The following is a 27,909-nucleotide window of genomic DNA, read 5'->3' as shown; positions in this document are numbered from 1 at the left end:
TATATGAACATGTGCATCTTCTCTTGTTTATAGGTTATCTATATATAGTTTCATAGTCTCTTGATATCTGTATAGATGGACTCACACACAGAATTAAGCTGAATATAGTCTTTATTACAGCATTTTTTGAGTTCTGTTTCATGCTGAATTTTCTGATTTGTCTACAATATTAGCATTGTGTAAAGGATTTAACAACAACAACAACAAAATTCAATTCATTTCCTGAGGCTTTTCAAGTGGACTTTCTAAGATACAACAGAGTGTGAGGATGGTACAATGGTGTTCAGTATTTGCGCATGGACAGCAGTCCTCTGAGAGCCATTGGAACTGGATCATGGGGTCTAAGTAGAGTCCAGAGCCATGCACAAACACAGTCAAGTTTGGATGTTGTCTGTCAATAATGGGTTTCTAGTCATATTTTCATTTGTCTCACTGCAGACTTCTCACTCTCCTCCATGAATGCAAGGAAGAGAGTAGCCTTTTTTCTTAGGCTCCATAAGCCTCTACATGCTGTCTGTATTGAGCCCTTTTAATGGCAGCATGTCCTAGTAAACCTGCACAAAACACTTCCCTACTTTATTTAATCAAATTTTTCTCTTTGATATTGATTTTCTGGTGTACAATTTTGGAGGAACAATTAATGGCTTCAGCACATGTTGTATGAGAGACTTTTCCTGTGAAGCCATAACATTCATATGTACCCACTCAGCTAAATGGGAATTGATAACAGAAGCAAGTAAGCTTGCCAATGAAATCTATCTCATTGAACCAATGGGCTTCATTGGCGTTACTTACACAAATATAGGGATGGAGTTGCTTATAGGGGCAAAATGGGTTCAAAGACAGTTGCTATCATGAAACTCCAAACCAACTCTGGACACCCAGAGCACACTAAACACCTTTAGGCATGTCTACAAGTTAAAGGGCAATAGCTCTTACTGGCTCAGTTCATCACACCTCTTCTAAGCAGCAAGACTGGTATGAGGTTTTTCAAATGGAATTAAGCTTAGTGAATCCTGTCAGTTTCAGGGACCTTTTGATGCTATTTTGAGTGATTTATTTCCTGTCATAATCAGGTTCCCTATAGGATGAACTGTTGCAGTCTCTGAAAAATGTTTGTCTCCAAAACAACAACAAAAAAACAAAAACCAAAAAAAACCTCCCTGCTACACAACAGAACATTCTTCAGAATTCTCAATTTTGTCTTCACTATGAAGTATTTGAAGCTGAAAAGATAAAACATTTTAACATAACTTTTCCTACAATATTACATTTGCAGATTTTTTTCACAATAAAAATTACTGATTCCCCCCCCCCCCAAAGATTTGAACATTACTTAAAGACATTCACAAGTTTCTTGTGTTCGTAATGATTCTAGTGCGGAGCCTGTAGCGGTTCATTAGAACAGAATTTGAATAAAGCATATGCCATATTACTTACTGTTGAACCGTTTTTTCTTTTTTCCAGTATTAATTTTATGATGTTTTCTTAGACCTGAGAGGCAGGTAAAGACTGTGCCATACACACTGCATTTATAAGGCTTCTCTCCTGAATCAATTCTTTGATGAGATCTAAGGTGGGCTTCTTGGATAAAGGATTCGTTAAATTCACTGCACTGGTGAAACTGATACTCCTTCCAGTATGAATTTTCTGATGTTTTCTAAGAACTGAGCCACCAGTAAAGGATTTTTCACAGTCACTGCACTTGTAAGGTTTCTCTCCTGTATGGAGTCTCTGATGGGTTCTAAGGTGGTCCTTCTGGATAAAGCGTCTGTCACACTCACTGCACTTATAAGGCTTCTCTCCTGTATGGATTCTCTGATGGGTTCTAAGGTTGGCTTTCTGGATAAAGCATCTGTCACACTCACCACACTTGTAAGGCTTTTCCCCTGTATGAATTCTGTGATGTCGTCTAAGGTGGGCTTTCCGGATAAAGCATTTCCCACATTCACTGCATTTGTAGGGTTTCTCTCCAGTATGACACTTCTGATGCTTCCTAAGATCTGAGCCAACGGTAAAGCATTTCCCACATTCATTACATTTGTAAGGTTTCTCTCCTGTATGGATTCTCTCATGAGTTCTAAGGTTGGCTTTCTGAATAAAGCATCTGTCGCACTCACTACACTTGTAAGGCTTTTCTCCTGTATGAATTCTGTGATGTCGTCTAAGGTTGGCTTTCCGGATAAAGCATTTCCCACATTCACTGCATTTGTAAGGTTTCTCTCCAGTATGAATTTTCTGATGGGTTCTCAGATCTGAGCCAACTGTAAAGCATTTGCCACATTCATTACATCTGTAAGGTTTCTCTCCTGTATGAAGTCTCTGGTGTTTTTTAAGCTTAGCCTTCTGGATAAAGCATCTGTCACATTCACTACATTTGTAGGGTTTTTCTCCTGTATGGATTTTCTGATGCATTCGAAGATCTGAGCTAACAGTAAAGCATTTCTCACATTCATTGCATTTGTAAGGTTTCTCTCCTGTATGAATTTTCTCATGTCTTCTAAGGTGGGCTTGCTGAATAAAGCACTTGTGACATTCACTGCATTTGTAGGGTTTCTCTCCAGTATGAATTCTTTGATGTATTCTAAGAGATGAGCCAACGGTAAAGGATTTCTCACATTCATTACACTTGTAGGTTTTCTCTCCTGTATGAATTCTTTGATGTGTTTGAAGTTGGGACTTCTGGATAAAGCATTTGTCACATTCAGCACACACATAGGATTTCTCTCCTGTATGAATTCTTTGATGTCTTTGAAGGCCTGAAGAGGTGGAAAGGAACTTGCCACATTCATTACATCTGTAAAGTTTCTTTCTGCTGTGGGTCCTGTAATGGTACTGAAGGTTTGACAATGTATGGAAGGACTTATTACATTGTTTACATTCATAAGGTCTCTCTTCTTGATGAATTTTCTCATGTGTTCTAAGACCTAAGCAGTAGATAAAGGATTTTTTACCATCATTATATTTGTAAGTCTCTTCCCCAGTGTGGATTCTATAATGTCTTTTAAAGCCTGATGAATGATAAAAGCATTTACCACATTCTGTACATTTGTAGGGTTTTTCTCCATAATGGATGTTGTACTGTTCTTTGTGGTCTGACAAATACAGAAAGGACTTATCAAATTCAGGAAATTTATAGGGTTTCTCTCCAGGATGAGTCCTTTGATGTCTACAGAGGCTCGAATAGGTCCTGAAGCATTTTCCACATTTCCTGCATTGGTATGGTTTCTCTCCACTACAGATTTGTTTCATCTTAAGTTTATGCTTAGAGACTAAAAATGTATTATACTCTCTATTTTTGTCTTCTTTCTTTCCAGTGTGGATGCGTTGATACTGGCTAATTATGGAACACAAATTTAAACACTTTAAATCTTTATCTTCATATTGTTCTTTTCCAGTGTCCCTACTTTTATATGTCTTTAGGCTTGATGATTCAATGGAGGCATCCCTGTGATTACTACTTGTGTACTTACAGCTTTCTGTAGTATCACTTTTATTATAAGGCTTGCCTTGGTAGGTTTCATGAATTATTTTGCCAGGGTCACAACATTTGTAAGACTTCTTTTGGATACTTGCATGCTGATAGACAATATGCTTTGATCCTTGATCCAAGACCTCCTCATATTTACCACATATGCAATGGTTCTCTGGAAAATTAGCACAATTTGGGACAATAAGGACTGATGCTTGATTAAAAGAATTCAGTAACTGATGCCTTCCTAAGTTCTCAAAGACAAATAAACTAGCAATTCCTAAGAACAGAACTCTCAACAGAGAACTTTAGTGTTTCACTATTATTAAATGGATGCTCAGAAGAACCTCCACTCTGATCTCTAGCAAACTGAGATGAAATAATAGTCTTCTCTCTTTAATCTGCATATGCTGAAGAAGGCTGAATGAATAGGAGATCAAACAATAATGCAATTTGAGAAAGAAACTATCCAAACAATCATATGGACAATGCTCTTTTTGTTGTTTGTGTTTTGGAGAGAGTCACCCTGTATAGCCTTCACTGGCTAGGAATTCACTATGTAACCCAGGCTGGCCTGGAATTCACCAGATCCACTTGCTTCAGCCTTCCTAGTCATAGGATTAAAATCATGCTGTGCCAGGACAAGAGACTATATCTCAATTTTTTTTAAATGAACAAAACAAAACAAACTCCAACATGTACACCAACATCTCTTTCAATATTTTAACCTCCCTCTTTTGTTTTTGGTTTATAGAGACAGGGTTTCTCTCCATTTTTTTAAATCAGAAATAGGTGACTAGCTTAAACCACGAGTAAAATCTAAGTATTCCAACAACCAAGTGCTGCACTACAATGCATTTCATTGCTTTAGAGATTCAATTTTCTTTGAACTCTGAAGTTAGGATTAAAAATGAGATGAGAAGGTTAGAGAGATCGTACAGTATACAACTTTGGGTGTTCTTGCAGAGAACACTGAAAATGTAAAGTTACGGAATTGTCATCAGAAATTTCCTTCTTTCTGGTAGTCTCTAGACAGGTCAGAGACTGTCTAGAGTCTACATACATACCCACAAAGTAGGTAAATGCAAACGATAAGTGAGGAATTCTCTAAGAAGAGGGTTCTTACCTACAAAAACTAGATTGCTGTAATTCTCCCACATTACATCCATGTACAGAGCCCTTTGAGAAGAGTCTAGACAGTCCCACTCCTCCTGGGAAAAGTCCACAGCCACATTCCTGAACGTCAACAGATCCTGTAAGGGAAAATTACCTACTTACCATGTGCTGCTGACATAATGTTTTCCAAGGTAAAAGAGACCCAAAGAAATTAGAGACAATTTTGTGATTTAGATGAGGTATGACAATTATTCAAACACAAAAGACTTCTAACAATACTCGAGAGATGGTACATATGTTCTGGAACCAAACCCAAGTTTGGTTCCCAGTACCCACAAGGTACTACAAAATGGATTATAACTCCAGTTCCATTAGATTCAATAACTCTCTTCTGAACTTTACAAGAAAGATGCACACATATTACTCATATACGCATTCAGGGAAATATACCTATTAAGTAAAAGTGAAAGTTAATTTTAATAAAAGACACATTCTAGAATATTAATACTCTATCTTATACCTTCTATCTCTGTGAAAACAGTATGATATAGCAAACTCACCATCAGCAAACTCTGAGGGCATATAAGCTATACATCTGCAGTCCAAATGAAGGAATGTACCTTTGTGACGGCTGTGCCAGAATCAGACAGGGCACACTGTTGCAATGCGGTTAAACCGCGATTCCATTGCTGACTTTGCTCAAATATGGGTACTGGATCAATCTTGCCTGCATCTGGGACTCACCTGAATCAATTCCAACAGACTCAGCTGAGATCCTGAGGTATAGGTACAATTGTACATCATTTATAACACAAAGAGGTAGAATATGGAATGTGGAATTCATGGATGAATAAAAAGTCAAGGAGTTTGGGTTTCTTTATCAACAGTAAGTAGGGTAACATCATTGCATAATCCAACCTTCCAAACAACACACAGAATCAAATACTTTGTGAAGTTACTGTATAAGAATATTTTCAAAATCATCAAGAACAGAAGAATCACCATTAAACACCATCAATATAATCTATATTTTTCTGTAAGTCAACAAAACCCACACAGATGAACAATTTCAAGGGCCAGCCATGCAGGGGGAACAGCAAAGCAGTTTTAGAACACGTGGAATGCGGCCCACCGATTAGCACAATCAAGATGGGTGAGCCTTGGGAGGCACAGTCCGAGAATAGTGTGTCCTGGGGATTTTACGTTGCTATGGGGCACAGCTCTGCTTACTGCCCTTGTGGTTACCACATCCCTCATAATACATGAGTTGTATGAAAACTCATTGGGACTTCCAGCCTCTCACTGGGCAGTATCTTTGGCACTTCAGTAATAATGCTTGATCTTTTCCAGCCATTGCTGCTGGATCAGATTAATGATTCACCCACCATCCTCGGAAAGAATTTGGAAAAATAGATTGTTTAGTAAGGTTAGGTAAAGTTGATTTTGTTAGTGGCTTGGATATAGAAAACCTTCAGAAACAATTCGAAGCTCAGAAAAGTACACTCTTAATAGTTGAGCTCGGGACTTTTTGAGGTTAGGGAGCAAGAACAATACCTTAATTAGCACTGGCTGATGTGACTCTCTTACTGAAGCTTAGCTGGTAATTAAGGTGATGAATAATTTCTTGTACCCATTTTGCCCTCATCTTCCTTATTATGATTTATAAAAATCATTAATGAGTAGATGTATACCTTGAGGATTTAAAGTAGAAAAGACTGATTTTTTAATAAAAAGTTTAGATTTGTGATTTTTTTGAAGATTTTTTATAAGATTACTTTTTAAGATAAGTGATTCTTTATAACCTCAAATTGCAGCCTGCCAGTAAAGAGAAACTGGCTAAAAAAAAAAAAAAAACAAAAAAACAAAACTATCTTGCTTGCTTGCTTACACTTTGTTAATTTATAACAGGTTGCTTAGTTATGAATGTATATGGGTTCTTATATTTTGTTTTCTTCATTGATAATATGCAAAACATTTGATCGTGTGAGGGTATTGGGGAGCATGTTTTCTTTATGCATCTGTGTATATGTGTATTTATAGAAAGTTGGTTAGAACTCACTTTTGGAATTTCTTCCATACACCCAATGTGTGAATGTGTATGAATGTATGAATGTATGTATGAATGTATGTATGTATGTATGTATGTATGTATGTATGTATGTATGTATGTGAATGTGTGAAATTGCTGAAGCTTGTTGGAACCTGCTCGTTGGAGCTTGACTTGTTTTATCCGCTAAGTATGTGGGTATTAGCATAGATTCTTTCCCCTCTTTCCTTTTTGTTCTTTGCTGGCTACTAATAGTTCCAGCCCAGAGAATCAAGCTTCGTATCCTAAGAAAAAAGTCTGCTGAGTGATCAGTCACTGACTCTACACACACTGCCTCAGTCTACCCCGAAACAAGAAATTCCATATGGGGTTTGCTACAGCATAGTTAGAAAAATATGTGTAAATAAATGTCCTATGTGACAAGGCATTCAGAAGAAGTAGAAAGATTTTCTGTGATTGAAGTGATTGTATTAAGTTGTGTGAGAAAGATACTAAATCTTCATCAATTTTGAATATATTATTGCTCACATAATTGTCTCAATTGAAAATTTGACTTTTTAATTTCAATGCTATTCTTTTCTTTGGTATTTGAACTCAATCATCTAAAATGTTTTTATATTTCATAGCTAAGTATCATTTATGATGCTTTCTTCATTTTAGAAATGACAGAAGATGTAAGGTTATACCCTGGCGCCATCATGAATGCACATCTGAGATGTGAACCTAAGGGATAAGAGATGCCTCAGAGCTATCTGTTCCTGTTACTGTCCCTGTAGAGAAATTACACTTTCATTTTCTCTACATACATGGCAGCTGATGCTGGTGTTTTACTCCTGTACCAAGGGTTTGTTGCCAACCTCGGGGCTCCATGGGCATCAGTAGAAGTATGCAGTACAATAAAGATATTGTAGATAAAAACATGCAGATAAGCACTTATATACTAAATAAAAAAACATTTTTTAAATAAAAAATCTGTCCATTGCAAATTCTCTGCAGAATCTTTACTTATGTAAGACACAGTTTCAGGGAAAAGGAAACATACGGGCTGAGGGAAGACTTCCTACTTCAAAAGAAGAGACAGAGTTATTAAAGGGCCATTGACTTATGCTTGAAAATAGATGGCTTATGCTCAGAACCAAGTCAATAATTCTAGAAAATGCTTACTAATATATTCCACATGATGCAATATAGAAGTGTGAACAGGACTGCTTACAGCTTGTCTGAAATTAAAACAAGAGACAAAGAGAAAATACTGATCTATCTATTGTGAAATTATCACTGAGCATTGGAATCAAGAATAATGTGAGCAATACTTCTCCTGAGACAAATAGTTTTCAGATGTCAACACACCCGTAGGTACATCATCCCTGTGTAATATCAAATAGCAAAGAGAAAATCTACTATACTGCAATTTGCATCTCCTCATAAAAACATCAGTTTTATAGCAAGAGCAAGCCACATAGTCCTTCCATTATTTGGGTTCTCTAGGAAGCAGAAATATTTACTATTGATTCAAAACAGTGAGTCTCTCCTATTTCTACTTCTCCATAAATTGCTCAGTGACGTACACCAAAAATTCCATTGTTTCTGTGCTTATTTTCATAAGTTGGTTCTGAAAACCTTACCATCCCTGAAATGCAACGTATATAGCCTATGAGACCTTCTTTGGTCATTGATATATTAGGAAAAGAGTCCATCCTCTGTAGAATATTTATTTGATTGTCAATTACAATGAAAATATAATTTCCATTCAGAATTACAGGTCTTAAGTACATGAAAAATATTTGTCCTCACAATAATAATCCAGGGAGGATACAATGGGACAAGGCTGTGCTATGTAGGTGACAAAAAGTAAAGGCTTAATTTTAATTATCAGAGAAAAAAAAGAAGACCAAAAATCATAGGAAATAAACATTTCAGATAACTTTATCAGAGGCAGGGAATTAAAGGCTTGCATAATTTCAACAAAAACCAATTTTCAAAGTAACGTGGACACAACACTGACCTGGGGCACATTTATTGGAGAAACATCCATTCTTTCTATTGCTCTTCTCTGAGTTTCTGTCTCAGGAACAATGACTGGAACTCCTCTTGACATTTCACATCAATATGCCAAAAATTAAAGTTAAAATTAATACAATCCTGTTATAAACAATGCTAACCCATATAAGACAACCCCAAAACAAAAAATATACCAGAAGTACTGTCAACATTCTTACACACAGAAAAGCATGGAGGATATTTAGAGTGATGAAAGAAAATAACTGTGGATCTTATCATTGAACACAGAAATATTGGCTCTTAAAATTCACGAAGAAAAAAGTACCTTGAAGAAAGTTATGGAATAGTACAGGTTATCCACTCAAACAACACTAAAGATCATAATTAAAGATAAACTATACACAGAAAAATTAGAGAGAAATTATCCATGATAATTTTACATGAAGAATAGATAGAGGAGAGCTTGGAATAAGATAACATGTCCAACTCACAATAACAATAAACTACTATTTCTAACTGGAGAAACAAAAAAATACTACTAATAATTTTTATAATTGGAAGTGTCTAAGACAAAGTTCAACAAGATTTTCTGATGAACTCCTAAAGCAACTAGGAAGAAACAGAACACAGCTCAATAGTTATACCAAGAACCATAGTCTAGTGCAGAGAAACAATGAACAGAATTAGCAGGAAAATTTTAAGAAGAGGAAGATGCATGCCTTTTCCAGTCTGCTTTACTCCAGAGGCTTAAGAGTAAGCTAGAGAAATCTGAATAGGACAAAGGAGAAGGAGACACTGTTAGGAAAGAAGGGTGTCAAACTTGTTTTTAATGATCATAATGTCACACAGAAAGCTCCCCACAGATACCATGTGAAAAAAAATCTTAGAGTTCTGTCTTAACTATTATAGAAAAACACAAAACTAACACACAAAATGATCAGTTTTCCTTAATATCTATAATGACAATTTGAGAAGTTAGAAACTTAAATTATTCAGGTAGCTTCAGAAAGAACTAAAAATAAGTCTAAATAGTATTGACTTCATTTCTACGAGGAAATATTAAGTCACTCAAGAAAAAATGAAAACAAGTGTACACAAAGAAATGGACTACCATGTACTTTTGACAAATGTCATGGTGTAAATGTTTATATTACTAACAGCAATAAGCAGAGTTGATATAATTCCCATACGCCAAATACTGACATTTTTCACAAAAGTAGATATGTAAACAGTCACATGAGCACAAGAAAATCACAAATATCAATGTGAAGAGCTCAACTCTAGAAGAAGGTAAGAAAAATTTTCTTTTTAGGGATTTACTCAGCCTCTTAACCAAAAATATGCAATCTTAAGAGAGAGTGTAATTAACATGGGTTCTTCTTAGTCATTTGCAATAAAGAATTTTGTACAATTATGAAAATATTTTTAAGATCCCAAAACAAAATATTCAGAGCTACAGCTTTGCAACTTTATTTTCACAGAAACTAGTGTAAACATACTTAAACATAGTAAAGGCAATATACAGCAAGCCTACAGCCAACATCAAACTCAATGGAGAGAAACTTAAAGCAATCCCACTGAAATCAGGGATAAAACAAGGCTGCCCACTCTCTCCATATCTCTTCAACATAGTACTTGAAGTCCTAGCCAGAGCAATAAGACAACTAAAGGAGATCAAGGAGATACAAATTGGAAAGGAAGAGGTCAAAGTGTCACTATTCGCAGATGATATGATAGTATATATGAGTGACCCCAAAAATTCAACCAGAGAACTACTCCAGCTGATAAACAACTTCAGCAAAGTGGCAGGATACAAAATCAACTCAAAAAAATCAGAAGCCCTCCTTTACACAAAAGACAAAAGGGCTGAGAAAGAAATCAGGGAAACAACACCCTTCACAATAGCCACTAATAACATAAAGTACCTTGGGGTGACATTAACCCAACAAATGAAAGACCTGTTTGAGAAAAACTTCAAGTCTCTGAAGAAAGAAATTGAAGAAGATCTCAGAAGATGGAAAGATCTCCCGTGCTCACAGAATGGTAGGGTTAACATTGTGAAAATGGCCATCCTGCCAAAAGCAATCTACAGATTCAATGCAATTCCCATCAAAATACCAACTCAATTCTTTTCAGACCTTGAAAAAAAGATTCTCAGCTTCATATGGAGAAACAAAAGACCCAGAATCTCCAAAACAACCCTGTATAACAACAGATCATCTGGAGGTATCTCCATCCCTGATCTCAAGCTGTACTACAGAGCAATAGTAATAAAAACTGCATGGTATTGGCATAGAAATAGAAAGGAGGATCAATGGAACCAAATAGAAGACCCAGAAATAAACCCATGTACCTATGAATACTCGATTTTTGACAAAGCAGCTAAAACCATTCAATGGAAAAGAGATAGCACCTTCAACAGATGGTGTTGGTCTAATTGGATGTCTACATGCAGAAAAATGAAAATAAATCCACATTTATCACCCTGCACAAAACTAAAGTCTAAGTGGATCAAAGACCTCAACATAAAACCAGATACGCTAAATCTGTTAGAAGAAAAATTGGGGAACAGCCTAGAACTCATTGGCACAGGAGACAACTTCCTGAACAGAACTCCAACAGCACAGGCTTTAAGAGCAACAATCAATAAATGGGACCTCATGAAACTGAAAAGCTTCTGTAAAGCAAAGGACACCGTCATCAAAACAAAACGACTGCCTACAATTTGGGAAAGAATCTTCACCAACACTTTATCTGACAGAGGGCTAATATCCAGTATATATAAAGAACTAAAGAAGCTGAAAAGCAACAATCCAAGTAATCCAATTAAAAAATGGGGAACAGAGCTAAACAGAGAATTCTCTGTAGAGGAATACAGAATGGCAGAGAAACACTTAAAGAAATGCTCAACGTCATTAGCCATTAGGGAAATGCAAATCAAAACGACCCTGAGATTTCACCTTACACCAATCAGAATGGCCAAGATGAAAAACTCAAGGGACAACACATGCTGGAGAGGTTGTGGAGAAAGGGGAACCCTCCTCCATTGCTGGTGGGAATGTAAACTGGTACAACCACTTTGGAAGTCAATCTGGCGCTTTCTCAGACAATTTGGAATAGTGCTTCCTCAAGACCCAGCTATACCACTGCTAGGCATATACCCAAAATTTGCTCAAGTAAGCAATAAGGACATTTGCTCAACCATGTTTATAGCAGCTTTATTTGTAATAGCCAGAACCTGGAAACAACCCAGATGTCCATCAACGGAGGAATGGGTACAGAAATTGTGGTATTTTTACACAATGGAATACTATTCAGCAATCAAAAAAGAGGAAATCATGAAATTTGCAGACAAATGGTGGGATCTAGAAAAGATCATTCTGAGTGAAGTATCCCAGAAAGAGAAAGACAAACATGGAATATACTCGCTTATATAGACCTAAAAGATATGATAAACATAATGAAATCTATACACCTAAAGAAGATAATCAAGAAAGCGGACACGAGGTATGATGATCAATCCTCATTTAGAAAGACAAATGGGATATGCACTGAACGTATGACAGGAGTCTACCGCAGAAAGCATGTGAAAGACTCTACCTAGCAGTGTTCCAAAGTAGATATTGAGACTCATAATCAAACCCTCGGCAGAGTTCAGGGAATCATATGAAAGAAGGGGAGTTTGATGTGGAAAGGATAGGAGCTCCACAAGGACCAAACATATCTGGGCACAGGGTCTTTTCTGAGATGGACACTCAACCAAAGACCATGAGAGGATAAAACCTAGAACCTCTGCTCGGATGTGACCCGTGATAGCTCAGTAATCAATTGGTTTCCCATAGTAAGGGGAACAAGGACTATTTCTAACAGGAACTCAATGACTGGCTCTTTGACCTCCCCATCTCCCAAGGGAGGAGCAGTACTGTTAGGCCACAGAGGAGGACTTTGCAGCCAGTCCTGAAAATACCTGACAAAACGGAGTCATATGAAAGGGGAGGAGGTCCTCCCCTATCAGCGGACTTGGAAAGGGGCAGGGAGGAGATGAGGGAGGGAGGGTGGGATTGGGGAGGGAATAAGGGATACAGCTGGGATACACAATTAACAAAATGTAACTAATGAGAATAAAAATAAAAAAAGAAACTAGTGTAAAGAGAGCCCATGAAAAAAAGGTATAAAATCCCTTCCAATTATTAAAAAAATAAATAAATGAGAGAACTCCTTCAGCTGAGTTTCTGGAGGAGAGAGGAGCCCCACAAAGAGACCAACAAAACTAAATGATTTGAGCCCAGGGGGTCCTGCAGAGACTGATGCACCAACAGAGGACAATGCATGGAGAGGACCTAAACCCCCTGCTCAGATGTGGCATTTTGGCAACTTGGTCTCCATGTGGATCTCTGAGTGAGGGGAACAGGGGCTGCCTCTATCATGAACTTGGTTGCCTGCTCTTTGATCACTCACCCCTGGTGTTGCAGCCTTGTCTGGCCAAGGAGGAAGAGGATCTAGGCAGTCCTGACAAACTATGGGCAGATGGCAATGGTGGAAAACTCCTACTTGTAGTGGACTAGGGGAAGGGGATGAGGGAAAGAGGGAAGGTGGGACTGGGGGAGCTGAGGGAGGGGGCTTCAATCGGGACATATGTTGAATAAATTGTGAAGAAAAAAATAAAAATTTAATAAAAAAAAAAAGGTAGAGAACACTAGTTGCAGCCTTACCTGACCTGTCCTTCCATCTCCTTGCATCTCACAGATCTTCTCCTTTTAACCTGCTTCTCCCATTCTTTGCTCTATCTCAATCCCCTGCTAACCTACAGCTTATACCTCAGATATTGAGCTTGACAGCCTGCAGATCCTCTTTTCTTCCAGATCCAACACCACAAGCTTACTCCAGCTCTTCAACTTAATATCTGTAGAAGCCTCCCTGCTCCCATTTCCTGTGGACCCCACAGAACTTCCTCTTCCAATCTCCTTCTCCACACTCTTTGCTTTGGCCCAGCCTCCAATCCCAGAGGACACTGTTTGCTAACCCAAGGGCCACTCCTGTCAGGGAAACAAGTAGGCCGACAATATATCCACACTTCTTTTTTTCCTCCCAATATCCAATATCCCAATCTCATGCTCAGCTCTGTAGCTGAAAACCCTGCTGCACTCTCCCTTTCCTTTTAGACACCAGCCCCAAGAATCACAAAGATCTTCTCTTCCATCCTACCTTCCCCCAATTCATCCCAGTATTCAAACCTCCCAAACCAGCAGGCACCCACTGAAAAAAAAGGCAGTGTTCTGGTCAGAGAAACGGGGATGCTAACTGGAGATCTTCATCAGCCCCTCCTTGTTGTATTCAAGAAAGGCACCTCAGCATCAAGATAGACATCACCTCAGGGAAAAAAATTAAAAACATATTTCAAACAAATGGGCCTATGAAGCAAGTTGGTATAGCCATTTTAATATGTAACTAAATAGATTTCAAACCAAAATTAATTAAAAAGGGATATAAAAAACTCACTAAAGAAAAAATCCATCAAGATGACATTTCAATTCTTGATATCAGTGCACCAAATAAAAGAACACCCAAGTTTATAAACGAAATACTACTGCAGCTTAAATCATATATTGAGCATCAAACACTAATAGTGGCAGATTTCAATACCCTACCCTAATAGACAAGTCATACACACAAAAACTAAACAAAGAGAAGCTGGACCTAGCAGACTTTATAAAACAAATGGTCCTAACAGATAGTTATAGAACATTTCAGCCAAACACAAAAGAATATACCTTCTTTGCACTTCATGGAAACTTTCTTCAAGTTTGTGCGCATTCTTCAATACAAAGCAAGTCTCAAAAAAAATTCAAGAAAATTGAACTACCTCCCTGCATTCTATCAGACCACCACTGAATATCAACAACAAGATAAACAACAGAACACTTACAAATATATGGAACCTGAACAACTCTCTACTAAACGAATAATGGATCAAGACAGAAATAAAGAAACTAAAGACTTTCTAGAAGTCAATAGAAATGAATGCACAGCATAACCAAACTTACGGGACAAAATGAAAGCAGCTCTATGGGGTAAGTTCATACTACTAAGTGCCTACAAAACAAAACAAACAAAGAAAAAAAAAACAAAAAACCTGGAAAGATTTCATCCTACCAACATAACAGCACATCTGAAATCTCTAGAACAAAAAGAATTGATCTTACCAAAGAGGAGTACACAAGAAAGTATCAAACTCAGCGCTAAAATTAATAAAATAGAAGCAAGAACACTACAAAAACCAAAAAAATCGGAATCGATTCTTTGGAAAAAAAAATCAAGAAGACAGACAAACCTTATCCAAATTTACAAAAAGGCAGAAAGAATATTCAAATTATCAAAATCAGAAATGAAAAAATATAACAACAGGTACCCAGGGAATCCGGAGAATTATAAGGACATACTTAAACAAACAAACAAACAAAAAAACTACTCCACCAAACTGGAAATCTAAAAGAAATGGATAATTTCTTGATTCATACCAGATCAGATAAGCAATTTAAACAGACCTAGTGAAAAAAATAGTCCTGGACCAGATGGTTTTAGAGCAGAATTCTAAGAGTCAATGCCAATACTCCATAAACTATTCCACAAAAATAAAATAGAAGGAACAGGGCTCAATTTATATTATGAGGCCACACAGGAACTCTTGACACCAAAACTTCATATTGATGCAAAAGAGAATGACCAATTTCTCTTACGAACAAAGACAGAAAAATATCCAATAAAATATTTGCAAACCAAATCTAAGAACACATCAAAAACATCATTGGCCATAAATAAGTTAGCTTCATCTCAGAGATGTAGGGATGGTTTAATATATAAAAATCAATAAATGTAATCCACCATATAAACAAACTGAAAGAAAAAAATCATGAGCTATTTTATTAGAAGCAGAAAAGGCCTGTGAAAAAATGTAACACCCTTCCATAGCAAAAGTCTTCTAGAGATTAGGCACACAAGGGACATACTTAAACAGATAAGGGATAACTTATCAACTTAAATCAACCTGAATGGAGAGAAACTCAAAGCATTTCCAATAAAATCAGGAACAAGGCAAGGTTTTCCACTCTCCATATATATTCAAAATAGTACTTGAAGTTTTAACTAGAGCAATAATATAATTGAAGGTGATCAGGGAGATTAAAACTGAAAGAGAAGTCAAAGTATCTTTATTTGTAAATGATATGTTAGCACATATAACTGAACATAAAAATTCAACTTCTACAGCTGATATAGACCATCAGTAAAGTAGTTGGATACAAGAGTAACTAAAAAAAAAAAAAAAAAAAAAATTAGTAGCTCTCCTATCTACAAATGACAAACAGACTGAGAAATAAATTAGGGAAAATAGCCTCATAAATATAAAATATCTTGGGTAACTCTAGCCAAGCAAGTGAAAGACTTTTATGATAAAAACTTCAACTCTTTGCAGAAAGAAATTGAAGAAGATATCAGAAGATGGATAGACCTCCTGTGCTCATGGATGGATATAGGATTAGCATAGTAAAAAATGGCCATCCTGCCAAAAGCAATCTACATATTCAATGGAATCCCTGACAAAGCTCCGTTTGTTTTTGTTTTTTAAATAGAACTTGAAAGGACAAATCTTCCATACCTCATATAGAAAAGCAAAAAACCCAGGAAAGAAAGCTAAAACAGTCCTGAACAATAAAAGACCTGATGTCAGTCTCACCATTCCCAATTTCAAGTTATACTACAGAGCTATAGTCATGAAAACCACACAGTATTGGAAAAAAACAAAACAAAACAAAACAAAAAAACAGACACATTTATCAATGGAACGGAATTGAACACCCAGACATACATCTACACATCTTGTTTTCAGTAAAGAAGCTAGACTACACCCTGGGGAAAAAAAAAGAAAGCATCTTCAAGAAATGGTGCTGATCAAATTGGATGTCCACATGTAGAAGAATGCAAATATATTCATATCTATCACTCTGCACAAAATTCAAGTCCAAATGTATCAAAGACTCAACATAAAAACAGATATACTGAACCTTATACAAAAGAAAGTGAGGAAAAGCCTTGAACTCACTTGTACAAAAGAAGACTTCCTGAACAGAGTACCAGTAGCACAAGCAGTAAGATCAACAATTAATAAATGGACTGAGTGTGGGAGATTTGCGGTGGTGGTACTCGTCTTTAGTCCCAGCTCTCAGGAGGCAGAGGTAGGTGACCTCTGGATTCAAGGCAACCTTGTCTACAAAACAGCCAGGGCTACACAGAAAAACCCTTTGTCCAAAACCCAAAAACAAACAAACAAATAAATCATGGGGCTGGAGAGATGGCTCAGTATTAAGAGTACTAGCTGCTCTCCCAGAGGACCCAGGTTCAATTTCCAGCACCCACATTTCCTCAAAAATTCCTGTTTCTCGCCCAGACAGCTAGGAGTGGATATTGTTAATAACCTGTTGACCTTTGTTATCTACAGAGCCAGAATTTGCCCAAATACCCCAGAATGTTCATCCCAGACTCACTTTCCCTAGACCTATATCTTTAGCTTTGTTTCTCAGTCAATAGAGCCATTCTTTGGAATAGATGTCAGATATATTTTATGGCTTGCTGTGCTATACGCTGTATGCTGTATGTGAGACCTGGATGACCAACACCATGCCAGATCCTTCCCTAAGTCCTTAAACTAATGTATAGAGCCTATCTTTAGAATCTACCCTTTTGGAAGAAATATCAAGTATTTTGAGTGGAGTGTCAATGTAATTATGCCTCCATGTGCACTGGGGTTTGAATTACACCAGGAAATGTATTTCTAAAGAGTACTGTGTTTAGACAGGCTTACAATAAACTGCCAGGTGTCAGATTCTCTAGAAGTCTGAGCCAGCACCAACTAAGTCAGCCTGACCAGAGTGTTCCTTTTTGCTTCTTACAGTTTGTTTCTCCACCAGCCATGATGCTTACAGGGATTCCCACACTCTTAACCTCTGAGCCATGTCTCCAGTGTTCACGAACTTCTTAATAACTCAAGTTGAAAATCAATAATTATGAATAAAGCTGCTACAAACATGGTTGAACAAATGTCCTTGTTGTGTACTTGAGCCTCTTTTGGATATATGCCTAGGAGTGGTATAGCTGGATCTTGAGGAAGCACTATTTCTAATTGTCTAAAGCTAGGGTCAGATGGAAGGGGAGGAGGACCTTTCCTATCAGTGGACTTGGAAAGGGGCAGGGAGGAGAAGAGGGAGGGAGGGTGGGACTGGGAAGGAATGAGGGAGTGGGCTACAGGGGGATACTAAGTTAATAAACTGTAACTAATATTAAAAAATAAAAATTTAATTAAAAAAGAAATTCAATAATTACTATGTCAATTCTGATCTTTCAGTCCCTGGATGCTACCAATTTTCTCTGAGAAAATCAACTTTATATTTCCAAGTGAAATTCGGTTTGTATGACATATGTCTAGACGCCTAGCTTATTTAACTATATGTTATATCTTATGTTAATCCTGTGTCACAAAGTAAGCCTTCATTCTAAACGTCTGGATAACGTTTGTTTTTTTTTTGTTTTGTTTTGTTTTGTTTTTTTAGTTTACATAATTCTGCCACATATGCGGACACACACCCAAATACAGATATATCACATCTATATTGTATTTATAATTTATGTCATCTCCCATAATTATCTTGATAGTTAATGGACATTTTCATGATTTTTTTTTAATTAAAGAATTTTAGGTTAAGTAAGGGAGAGCAGATGCTACTCATCACTAACCTCATTCCCAAGGGATCATATCTACTATGGGGCAGACACATTCTATTTTTTTCCCCACAATTTCAGAGGAATTGCTCTACTGTTTTCCATAATTTTGGAATAATACATTCAAATTTTATAAATGATTAAATGTAAAAAAAACAGTGAAGAGACTGTTCAAAGATCAAAGCAAATAAAGGAACTCAAATATTTAGAAACAAAGGAATTTAGAAATTTAGAAATTAAAAAACAAGGAATTTATGAATTCCTTGAGAAATTTAAAAGATACTCAATGAGCTAAGCAAAAAGAATAAGTGAGGTTAGTTAGGAAATGTACAATATAAAAAACAAAGCTAAAGCAATGCAAAGATAACAGACTGTAGGTCAGAAAGCAACAATATGAGGAAAAAGAGAACTTCCTAACTTTGAGGAAGGAAAGGAAGAGCACTCAACACCTCTACTCATCCAACCTAGCAGAAACCAGAGGACACAGGAATGGAGAACTCCTGGTCTTTAAAGCAACAAAAGGGAAAGGCCTAATGACTAGCAATAGAAATAGGATCTGTCCTCTCTCAACGGTGGTTCCATGAAACAATCAGTGGCACTCAAAGCAGCAACATGGAATTCAAGGGCAGTGTAGAGATAAAGGTGAACTGCAGCAAACTCAAAAGTTCCTGTGAATAACACCACATGTAGCCAACTGTCCTCACAGAAGAATATGCAAGACCTGTATACAAGGACTTTAAAAGCACTGCAGTTTGAGAGTGAAAATGTAAGTCAATGTATTTGGCTTTTCAATGCATTTCACACATGAGCATCATGGAAGAGTTATATGTGAGTTAGGAAACCTTAACTTGCAGCCCTTAATCCCAAGTATTGGCAATCAGGAACTACTCATGTGTCCTTTCCATATCATACTCAGTGAGGAGGTTCTGAGACCTGGGGTCTGTCATATAACAAAGTAAGAAAACTGTGGTACTTAATACAATTCACTTTCCTTCCACAGCAGATTTCTCTGTGTGGAATGCTGGGTAACAACATTGTCCTGTATTGTAAATTCTTCCACAATTAGGGAGGATCCTCTCAAAAGTTTCTGCTGTATTTCTAACTAAATTGTCAGTATGATAAACCATCTTTTAACACATTCCGGTCGGCACGGAATGTTCTCTGGCTCTGAGCCCCATGAACACAACTTAAGTTCTCATCCATAAGGATGATCTCTAACTCCTCCAATGCTGGTATGAGCTGTCCTGTCACATATCCAGACTCCATATTTACCCTTACACTAGGAGGGAATCACCTCTGAGTTCTTTCCTGTACTGTTATCTTGAATCCTTATGCAATTCCTCTAGAATATTTCCAATTTCTCCCCCCCCCCCCCCGTTTTTTTTTTTTTTTTTTTTAATGTATATGAGTGTCTTTGTCTTTCACCTCTTACATGCAGTGCCTGCAGGGGCCAGAGGAGAACAATTGGTCTCCTGGAACCTGAGTTACAGAAGGGTGTTAAATATCCCTGCAGGTAAAGGAAACTGACCCTAGAATCTGCAAGAGTAACAGCTGAGTTTACTGCTGAGCCACTTCTGCAGCCCACTGTTCATCATGCTGTAATTAGCTACTTACTGTGAAGACTTAAATCCCCAATAATGATACATAATTCATGGAGCACTGAGGATACTTTTCTTAGAGTTTCAGAGTGAGTACAATGTCAAAAAAGACAGTCCATAGAGGTGGGTGATAAATACATGCTCAGAAATTTTGGCAGCAAGAGGTCTGGTTGTGAAAGACATTTGTCAATACTTACATGGTTGAGGGCTTCCAAAAATAAGAAGTCAATATGAAATACAACATAGAAAGATACTAAAAAGATTTTGTTGGAATTAATGAAAGAGACTCAAAGATAATACAATGGGTCAAGGCAAGACTTATTTCTGTGAAGAGATAAAAGTATTGAGGAAGCATTTTCAATTAATCCAAAGTGAGTGAATCCTTAAGCACTGGGAGTAAGCTGAAAGGGGGACACTGTAAGGTGTGCCAATCACGCCAGGGTTACCTTATGGAATGCTGTAGAAGTCATATGCAAATGAATCAGAAAGGAAGAAGGAAAGGATGAGTTCCTAGAAACAAGTGAACAAATCAACCTTTGTATCATAAAACTAGAACACGCACGTGCAAGTGCTGAGACTAAAGCAGAAAGATCTTCCTCTTAAAGTCTGTGAGGACTGAAGAGATCCTGCACAAAACTCTTTCTTTTAGACAAACTATTGACAAAAGGAGAATATTGCACAAAACACAAAGAAAAAGAACATGAAACAGAATAAAAGCTGACTTCATGCCAACAATGCAGGACTGTTTTAACACCTACAAACTATTTAACGTAAGATACCAAATATATAGAATCAGTGAGAGAAAAAATAAGACCATGTCAATAGACCCAGGAAAGGCCTGTGGCAAATATCACATTTGCTCAGTATAAACGCTATGAAGAATGTGAAAATGAACATATAAGGCTAAAGACAAGACACAACTAAAATTAACACTACAATTGAAGGACAACTGGAATCACTCGACTGGAGTACGAACAGAGGAGTTCCCTCCACACTACCTCAACACAGTGCATCAGTGGGTAAGCTGTTCAAGAAAAACAGAGAAATTTAAAGGGGAAACTATAAGCGAGTTAAGAAAGCAGGTCGACCTCCTACAAAGAAAATAGAACTCTGCCATCCAAAGACTATAAACACCTGTGAGAAAGCTCAGATCTGATGGCTCTCTTATTGACATACAACATCACTTTTTTTTTTTAACATATCAACAAGAAAATACTGAGAAGTCAGCAGACCACCCAAAGTGTCTAAAAATATCTTGGACTCCCTGGTGTCAAAAACTGCTACGTAGGCTGGGCAGGGGTAGAGTTATCAATGGGCATACCCAGATTTAGATCCTCTGTGATATAATTCTAACCTGCCAGGCAAGGCATGACCACTGATATAGTGGCAAGACGATTTTCTGGGTTAGAGAAGGTTTCCTGGTTTGGTCAGAGGCCAGGTCCACAGCAGGAAATATATGGATGATACTGGAAACCAGGCTGAAAGCCGAAGATGAGAAAGGTCACAGGCCAGAGAAGAGAATCCACTACATTTTGCTACATGTGCAAATATTTAAACTGCTCTTAAACGACTCAGCTCACCCCCATAGCCTGCTGCTTCTTTTAGCATGGGTCAAAAAAACCTTGTTTTCAAAGAGCAACAGTTATTTCTGAGACTCACATACTGAGAACAGTTGACTGCTGACTGCACAGCCTATTATTGGGAATCCATAGTCCCACATATAAACCATTGGGAACATGATAGAAAAGGAGCCAAAAAGAATGTAAGAGCTGAAGGATGGGGAGGTGAACTATGAAAAACTCTTGTGGTATGTATGGCATGGCAAGTAGAATTATGAACACACGATGACCTGGTAAACTGGCCCAAAATCGTACACGAAATAAGGTGACTAATGAAACAAAAACATGGCTAACCAGGGATAGGAAAGAGAAGGGGTAAAGCGTGTGTGTGTGGGTATGTGTATGGGAATGGAAAAAGGATAATGGTGAGTGATTAAACCTATGTATGATTACATATCAATATTTATTAATTACAAAAGATAAAACTTAAACTGATAGGATTTAAGGGAGATATCAATGCCTATTAGAGGCAGAATTTTTTAAAATTCTTTATTAATTACACTTTATTCACCTTGTATTCCCCCTTGTGGTTCCCTCCCTCCTCCCGTCCCAATCCCTCCCTTCCTCCACCCTCTGCATATATGTCCCTCCCCAAGTCCCCTGATAGGGGAGGACTTCTTTTCCTTCCTTCTGATCCTAGTCTATTAGGTTTCATCAGGAATGGCTGCATTGTCTTCTTCTGTGGCCTGCTAATGCTGCTTCCCCCTCAGGGGGAGGTAATTAAAGAGCAGGCCAATCAGTTCATGTCAGAGACAGTCCCTGTTCCTATTACAATGGAACCCACTTGGATACTGAACTGCCATGAGCTACATCTGTGCAGGGGTTTCAGGTTATCTCCATGCATGGTCCTTGGTTGGAGTATCAGTCTCAGGAAAGACCCCTGTACTCAGATTTTTTGGCTCTGTTGCTCTCCTTGTGGAGTTCCTGTCTAGAGGCAGATTTTTTTTTTATCACCTATATAATCAACCAATTAGAAAACTTTTATACTTACTGCTGTTGCTTCTATCTATTTGATTAAAACTGAACAGTAAACAAAAAGTAGTTTTTAAAAAAAGTAATAAAACAAAGAAAAAAACTAAGCACATGAGAGACCTCTTAAGTGAAAACTTGAATTCAGTGAAGAAATTGAGAATGATACAAGAAACTCTTGCATGATCTTGGAACAGAACATATTATTGTGAAAATAACAATGTTAAAAGATTTATATGATTAACTCAAAATCTATGGCAATCAAGCTCCCCATGATTTGCTTCACAGATATAGTAAAGAAATTCCTAAAACTTACATGGGTGTATGCAGACCCTAAAGTGCAGAACCACCCTAGAAACATAGAGCAAAGCTTTATTCATCTCAGCGGTGATTTCAGATGACACTGTAGACACAAAGGGAAAACAGTACCACTGGAGTGACCGAAGAGTTGACACCAAAAGCAGTAAGATGAACATATATAGAATGAGGCCAAGCAGCTGAACTTCAGACACATACAAAAATAGCAATAATAAAATAAAATTTAAAAAATTAAATTAAAAAAGGCAAAAACATATGCTACAGAATAGACAACCTCATCAACAAATGATATTGGCAAAAGCAAATACCTAATTATAAAAGAATGAAACTGGATCCAATTCAACAAGTTGTGAAATCTGCAGAGTAACACCGGAGGAATTAAGTCCATATATAGACTTAGGTATATTTATTTTCTATATGGAACTGCAAACTGACAAGACACAAGAGCAAGAAAGCAAAAAAAGGAATGCATGCAATTAAAAACTTGCACAAAAGTGGTAGTAATTAACAGTATGAAGAAACAACCTACAGAATCAAGAAGTTATTATAATGAAATTAGCAAATTTTTTATAGTACAATACATAAACAGATTTGTATCAAGAATTTAAGAAACTTAAAGCAAATAGATGATATTGTAATCAATAAATAAACAAAAAAAAAACCCCAGCATGTTCAAAAGTAGTTAAAATACCCAAAATGTACAAAGTACATGCTCCCTAAGTTTAGTCATGAAGAAAACGCTTAACTAATGTACACTGTGATCTCCTTTCCGCCTAGTCAGTGTCCACAACCAAGGTCCCGAACAATAAAAAATGCTAGAGAAAATGCAGGAAGAACAAAGAAACACAGTGTCCATAGAGATCCAATCACTGAAGCCACCAGGCAAGCCAGCATGTAGCTTCTGGAACAACCAAGCAAGTAGAAAGAGAAATGCTAGAGAAGATGCTTCTCAAGTTTATAAAAGATGCCACTAAAGTTTGCAAAATATCAACAATATAGAAAGGAACTCAGAAAGAGGAAAAGAAACATAAGAAATAGAGGGAAATTAGCAAAATGGGTTTGTGTTTATATTTTTCTTCAGTGATTTCTTGAAATGTATGTGCATATTGTTACCCAAACCACACATGAAAATGTTCAAAAAACCCCCAAATACCCTAATATATATAGTATAGACAAGTGTGTATATATATATAAATTCATAGAATATAGATATTCTATGAATATATACACACATATATATTCTATGAAAGCATTTGCCTCAAGTATAAGAATAAAAAATGCTAAGAGCCAAGGAAAATTTTTAAAAAGATACGCTTGAAAACTGTTGGTCGTAGTGTAGGAAGAAGAAAAAGCCAAATATATCAACTTATAAAAAAAAGAAAAAAGAAAAAGAAAAGAATTTTAACAAATGATCAAATGGTCCCCTTGCCAGAAAGCTATGCAATCAATATAAGTGTATTTCACAAAATAGTTTCCAAATGCATGAAGCAATCAATGATGAAATTGTAGGAAAAAAAGACAGTGATGCAGAGAAACTTCAACATCTACCATTCAGGGATGCTGTAAATCAGAGAGGACATTAGTGAAAGACAACCATGAACAGCACAGAAAACTCCTAATGCTTAGCAGGTCTCCACAAAATCATGACCACAGCAGTAGAAGATGCCCAGTCTTTTCAAACTTTAACCAGAATTTTCCAGTGTGGCCATGTCTTAGAAACAGAACAAGTCCTCAAACCTAATAAAGATTAATGTTTAAAAAATGTCTTCTCCAAGAATCAGTAATGCTGACACAAACAGTAGATAGAAAACAGAATACAATAAAGACATGTGAATACTGAATCATTGCTAGCATGTTCTCATTCAAACACAGAAAGAAATGTAAAAGGATATTTCTGTTCTTTAAAGATTCTAAGTGATTTGAACAAAGATTTTATAGGCATTTTCATATGAATAGATAAAATCTTCCTAAAATTTACAAAATTGTGAGAAACCACAAAGACTTCAAAAGTTGTAAGAGAAGAATCAAACCTACAGATGATTTCAAAATATATAAAAACTGTAGCTACACAAACCATGGACTGTTAGCATAAATATAGATGGCAGGGGATATCAATGAGAAGACAGTGTAGGCAGAGTTTGATGTTCTGCACAGATATTAAGCAAAGCTTATCAAAATCCTACTGGCTTATTTTAGGAAATAAAACCTGAAGAAACTACAAAATATTCCGAAATATTCTGTTGAGAGCAAAAAAAAACAAACAAACAAAAAAAAAAAAAAAACAAAAAACAAAAAACCAAGAGACATCAATGTTTCTAACTAAACACTATATTAAAATCGAGGTAATAAAGCCTGTTAACATTAGTATGAAGATAAATATGTAACAATGTGGATGGAAGAAAAAGCATCACTCATATGCAAAGACAAATAAAATTATATTTGCCTTTAAGTCTTACCTAGAGATTCTTCTAACACCTACAATAGTATAATCCTGAGATTATGCTCAGTGGAATTCTCTAGAATCATTTCTAATGAATTAGAATGTGGCATAACTGATTTCTTGTCCTCTTTCTACTGTCACTTGAGGCCATGGCCATCTAAATCCCTCTAACATACCTGGATTCTTTGCTATGGTCTCCTCTCTCTTCAGCATCCAGGGCTCTATGTTCTTCACAAGTGAGCAGATCTGGCTGAGCGAGGCCTGAATATGAGAACAACATTCTTCAGAAAGTACTTGGAACTTTTTCATGGAACAAAAATGAAAGATGCTAACACCTGCCAAAAGGATAAACTTAAAGGAAAGAGAAAATAGCAAGAAAAAAATGTCAAATTTTCTCTGAAGATTTCACTTTAAACATTTCACACACATGCTGAGTAGTTTTCCCAGGAACCCTGAGGAGGAGCTAGGGAGACTGCAAGGAAACTATTTTCACTCTCCTGCACTTCTCCAAAAGGAGATCTCTGCAAAAAGTGCCATCAGCAGGGTCTAGGAATTCACTCTTGTCCTACAAGAAGTCCACATTTACAGCACTGAATGTCAACAAACCCTGCAATAAAAAACCAAACCAAACAGAAAAAACAGTTTAGCATGGGCTGTGTGCTTTTCCTAAACCAAGGAGTCATTTCTCTCACACAGGTGAGTGAACATAATTATTCAAAAGATGCTTTCTAATTCTGTTTTACTCTAAAGTGTATCTGCTAACTACAGAACAGTGTGGCCTGATATGCTCTCAAAGCATGCATACTGCGCTTCCCTGAACCTAAGAACTCAGCATATTAATACACATTTCTGAATTCTGTATTTAAAACATATTATCTCAGATGGAAAATTAGTGGGGAGCAAAACTTTGCATAGTAAACGTTGTAACTATGGCCCTTGATAAAGTATTGCTATGGGTAGCCCACCAAAGATGACCACTCAAACAGTTTATAGCCAACTGAAGGTCTTTATTCCAGAGAGCGGACCACGCCCAAGTGTTTAGGGACTGAAGTGTGGCTTTGAGTATCCAGAACATGGGTTTTTAAAGGCAGAGGCAGAGCCCTTGTCCAGGCATCTTGCTTAGCGAGCTGCAGGGGAAATTTTGCAGAGTAAGCAGTTTGAAGCAGTTTTTAACAGAAACTAAGGCAGGAGGTTAGCCAGCCTGAGGGGGCTTCCTGCACACGGGCAGCTAGGATAAAAGGTTAGCTGGAGGAGCTTCCTGCAAACAAGCAGTTTTAACAAAGGCCAAGTAAGATGGGTTAGCGAGGACATCCTGACCTTTGGTCTCTAGAGGAGCACTGCGTAGTAATTAATGGGATTCTCCATCAAGGAAATCATTTTCTAGTTAATCCTGGAAATGGTCTCAGCAAGAATCCAAGATGGAGGAACCGCTACACTGTTTTGCTCTGTCACACTGTATTTTGATACAATCAAATTCACACTGGTTTATTTCGTGACTAATACATACAAAGTTCTCTGCAGTGCCTGCTCCAAGCGGAAAAGGCTACTCTCTTGAATATGCAAGCAGTAGGACAGAGAAGTCAGAAAGCATGCATGACTTTAAATTCCAGCCGCTTTGTAACCGCTACAAAGCAGAGAATCATGCTTGCAGACAACAGATAATGCAAATACTCTACCGGTTTATTTTATGAAAATATTCTGGCAACCATAGGATAAATTTTTAAAAATCACAATAAGCCCCAATTCATAGGACCTCAAACTTCACGACAACGGTAGGATATCCACGGTAAGAGATTCAAACAGAAGTGCTACTGGCGTCTTTGGGAGCAGCCTCCATCCCTGCTCCGCTCGCAAGCTTCCCACCCCGCAGCTCCTCTGACCTGGGAGGTCCGGGCGGCCTGGCTGCGGTTCCCGCCGCTGTATTATTGACTGCTGACTCTCCCAGGACGCCCCGCGGCACCTGTGGCTACCGGGAATTTTCCCGTCCTCCTGGAGGAGACTGCATCGTCCGCCGCCGATTCCGGACCGCGCTGCTCCGCCAGGTCCCACCGTGAATGGTGGCTTTTCCTGTCACTTTGGTGCCCTAACCCCGCCCACCACACACGAGTTCCGGTTACGTGACTTCTGCAAGCCCGCCCTTGCCTAGCGCTTGCTCTTTCTGGCTTAGTTTTTCAAGACCACCCGGATTTTTTTTCTTTTCCGCGTCAGGCGCATGTTCCCGCCCTGCGGAGACCCGTCCTCTCACTCTGTCTCAGGCTACCCGCCACACAGCTCAAGCTGTCAGGCTGCCCTGGACCACCTCTGAACAGCCTCCACACAAGCTTGCTGCCAAGCTAGACCAGAACTAGATCTAGTAGGACACTGCACCACGCTATCTGACGCTCACCCCGAGTTCTGAACCCTTCAAATAGGTTTTCATCTTGGGATACCAGCCTCCTGGTCCATTCCTTGTAGTTGCCTAGAGTCTTTTAAAGTGAGTAGGCAACCGAGGTGCTTTACGCTCATGTCTATTGATCAGGCTGTGCAGTTAGCTTGGGTATTCCTCAAGTCATGTTGAT

General features: G+C 37.6%; 1 protein-coding gene across 3 annotated transcripts; it reads right to left on the bottom strand.

Moving 5' to 3' along the window:
* Nucleotides 1-27,377, bottom strand: LOC129677712 (zinc finger protein 420-like). 3 transcript variants are annotated; one of them, XM_055608350.1, is made up of 5 exons: nt 27,232-27,377; nt 25,528-25,612; nt 8,641-8,725; nt 4,599-4,725; nt 1-3,647 (listed from the first exon to the last, which is right to left on the bottom strand). In XM_055608350.1, the coding sequence occupies exons 3-5, from the start codon at nt 8,668-8,670 to the stop codon at nt 1,489-1,491; spliced, it is 2,316 nt and encodes a 771-aa protein (XP_055464325.1). In that variant the 5' UTR covers nt 8,671-8,725; nt 25,528-25,612; nt 27,232-27,377; the 3' UTR covers nt 1-1,488. The 3 variants fall into 3 exon arrangements, with proteins under 3 accessions (XP_055464325.1, XP_055464324.1, XP_055464323.1); XM_055608349.1 differs by lacking the exons at nt 25,528-25,612; nt 27,232-27,377 and having other exon boundaries at nt 1-1,226; nt 1,441-3,647; nt 8,641-8,918; XM_055608348.1 differs by lacking the exons at nt 25,528-25,612; nt 27,232-27,377 and having other exon boundaries at nt 8,641-8,918.
* Between the last annotated feature and the right edge of the window lie 532 nt (nt 27,378-27,909).

The sequence above is a fragment of the Psammomys obesus genome, unplaced genomic scaffold, assembly GCF_907164565.1.
Source record: "Psammomys obesus unplaced genomic scaffold, mPsaObe1.curated_primary_1811, whole genome shotgun sequence".
NCBI lineage: Eukaryota > Metazoa > Chordata > Mammalia > Rodentia > Muridae > Psammomys > Psammomys obesus.
The sequence above is the reverse complement of the archived record's forward strand: the minus strand, read 5'-3'. Positions and strand labels throughout refer to the sequence as shown.

Bases quoted from the DNA above. Each gene is read 5' to 3' on its own strand.
- LOC129677712 (XM_055608348.1), bottom strand. From the start codon at position 8,733: ATGTCAAGAGGAGTTCCAGTCATTGTTCCTGAGACAGAAACTCAGAGA. The intron at 4,726-8,640 runs GTCAGTGTTGTG...TTTCCCTTACAG, and splicing joins CTCCAATAAATGTGCCCCAG to GATCTGTTGACGTTCAGGAA. The intron at 3,648-4,598 runs GTAAGAACCCTC...CTAATTTTCCAG, and splicing joins CAGCAATCTAGTTTTTGTAG to AGAACCATTGCATATGTGGT.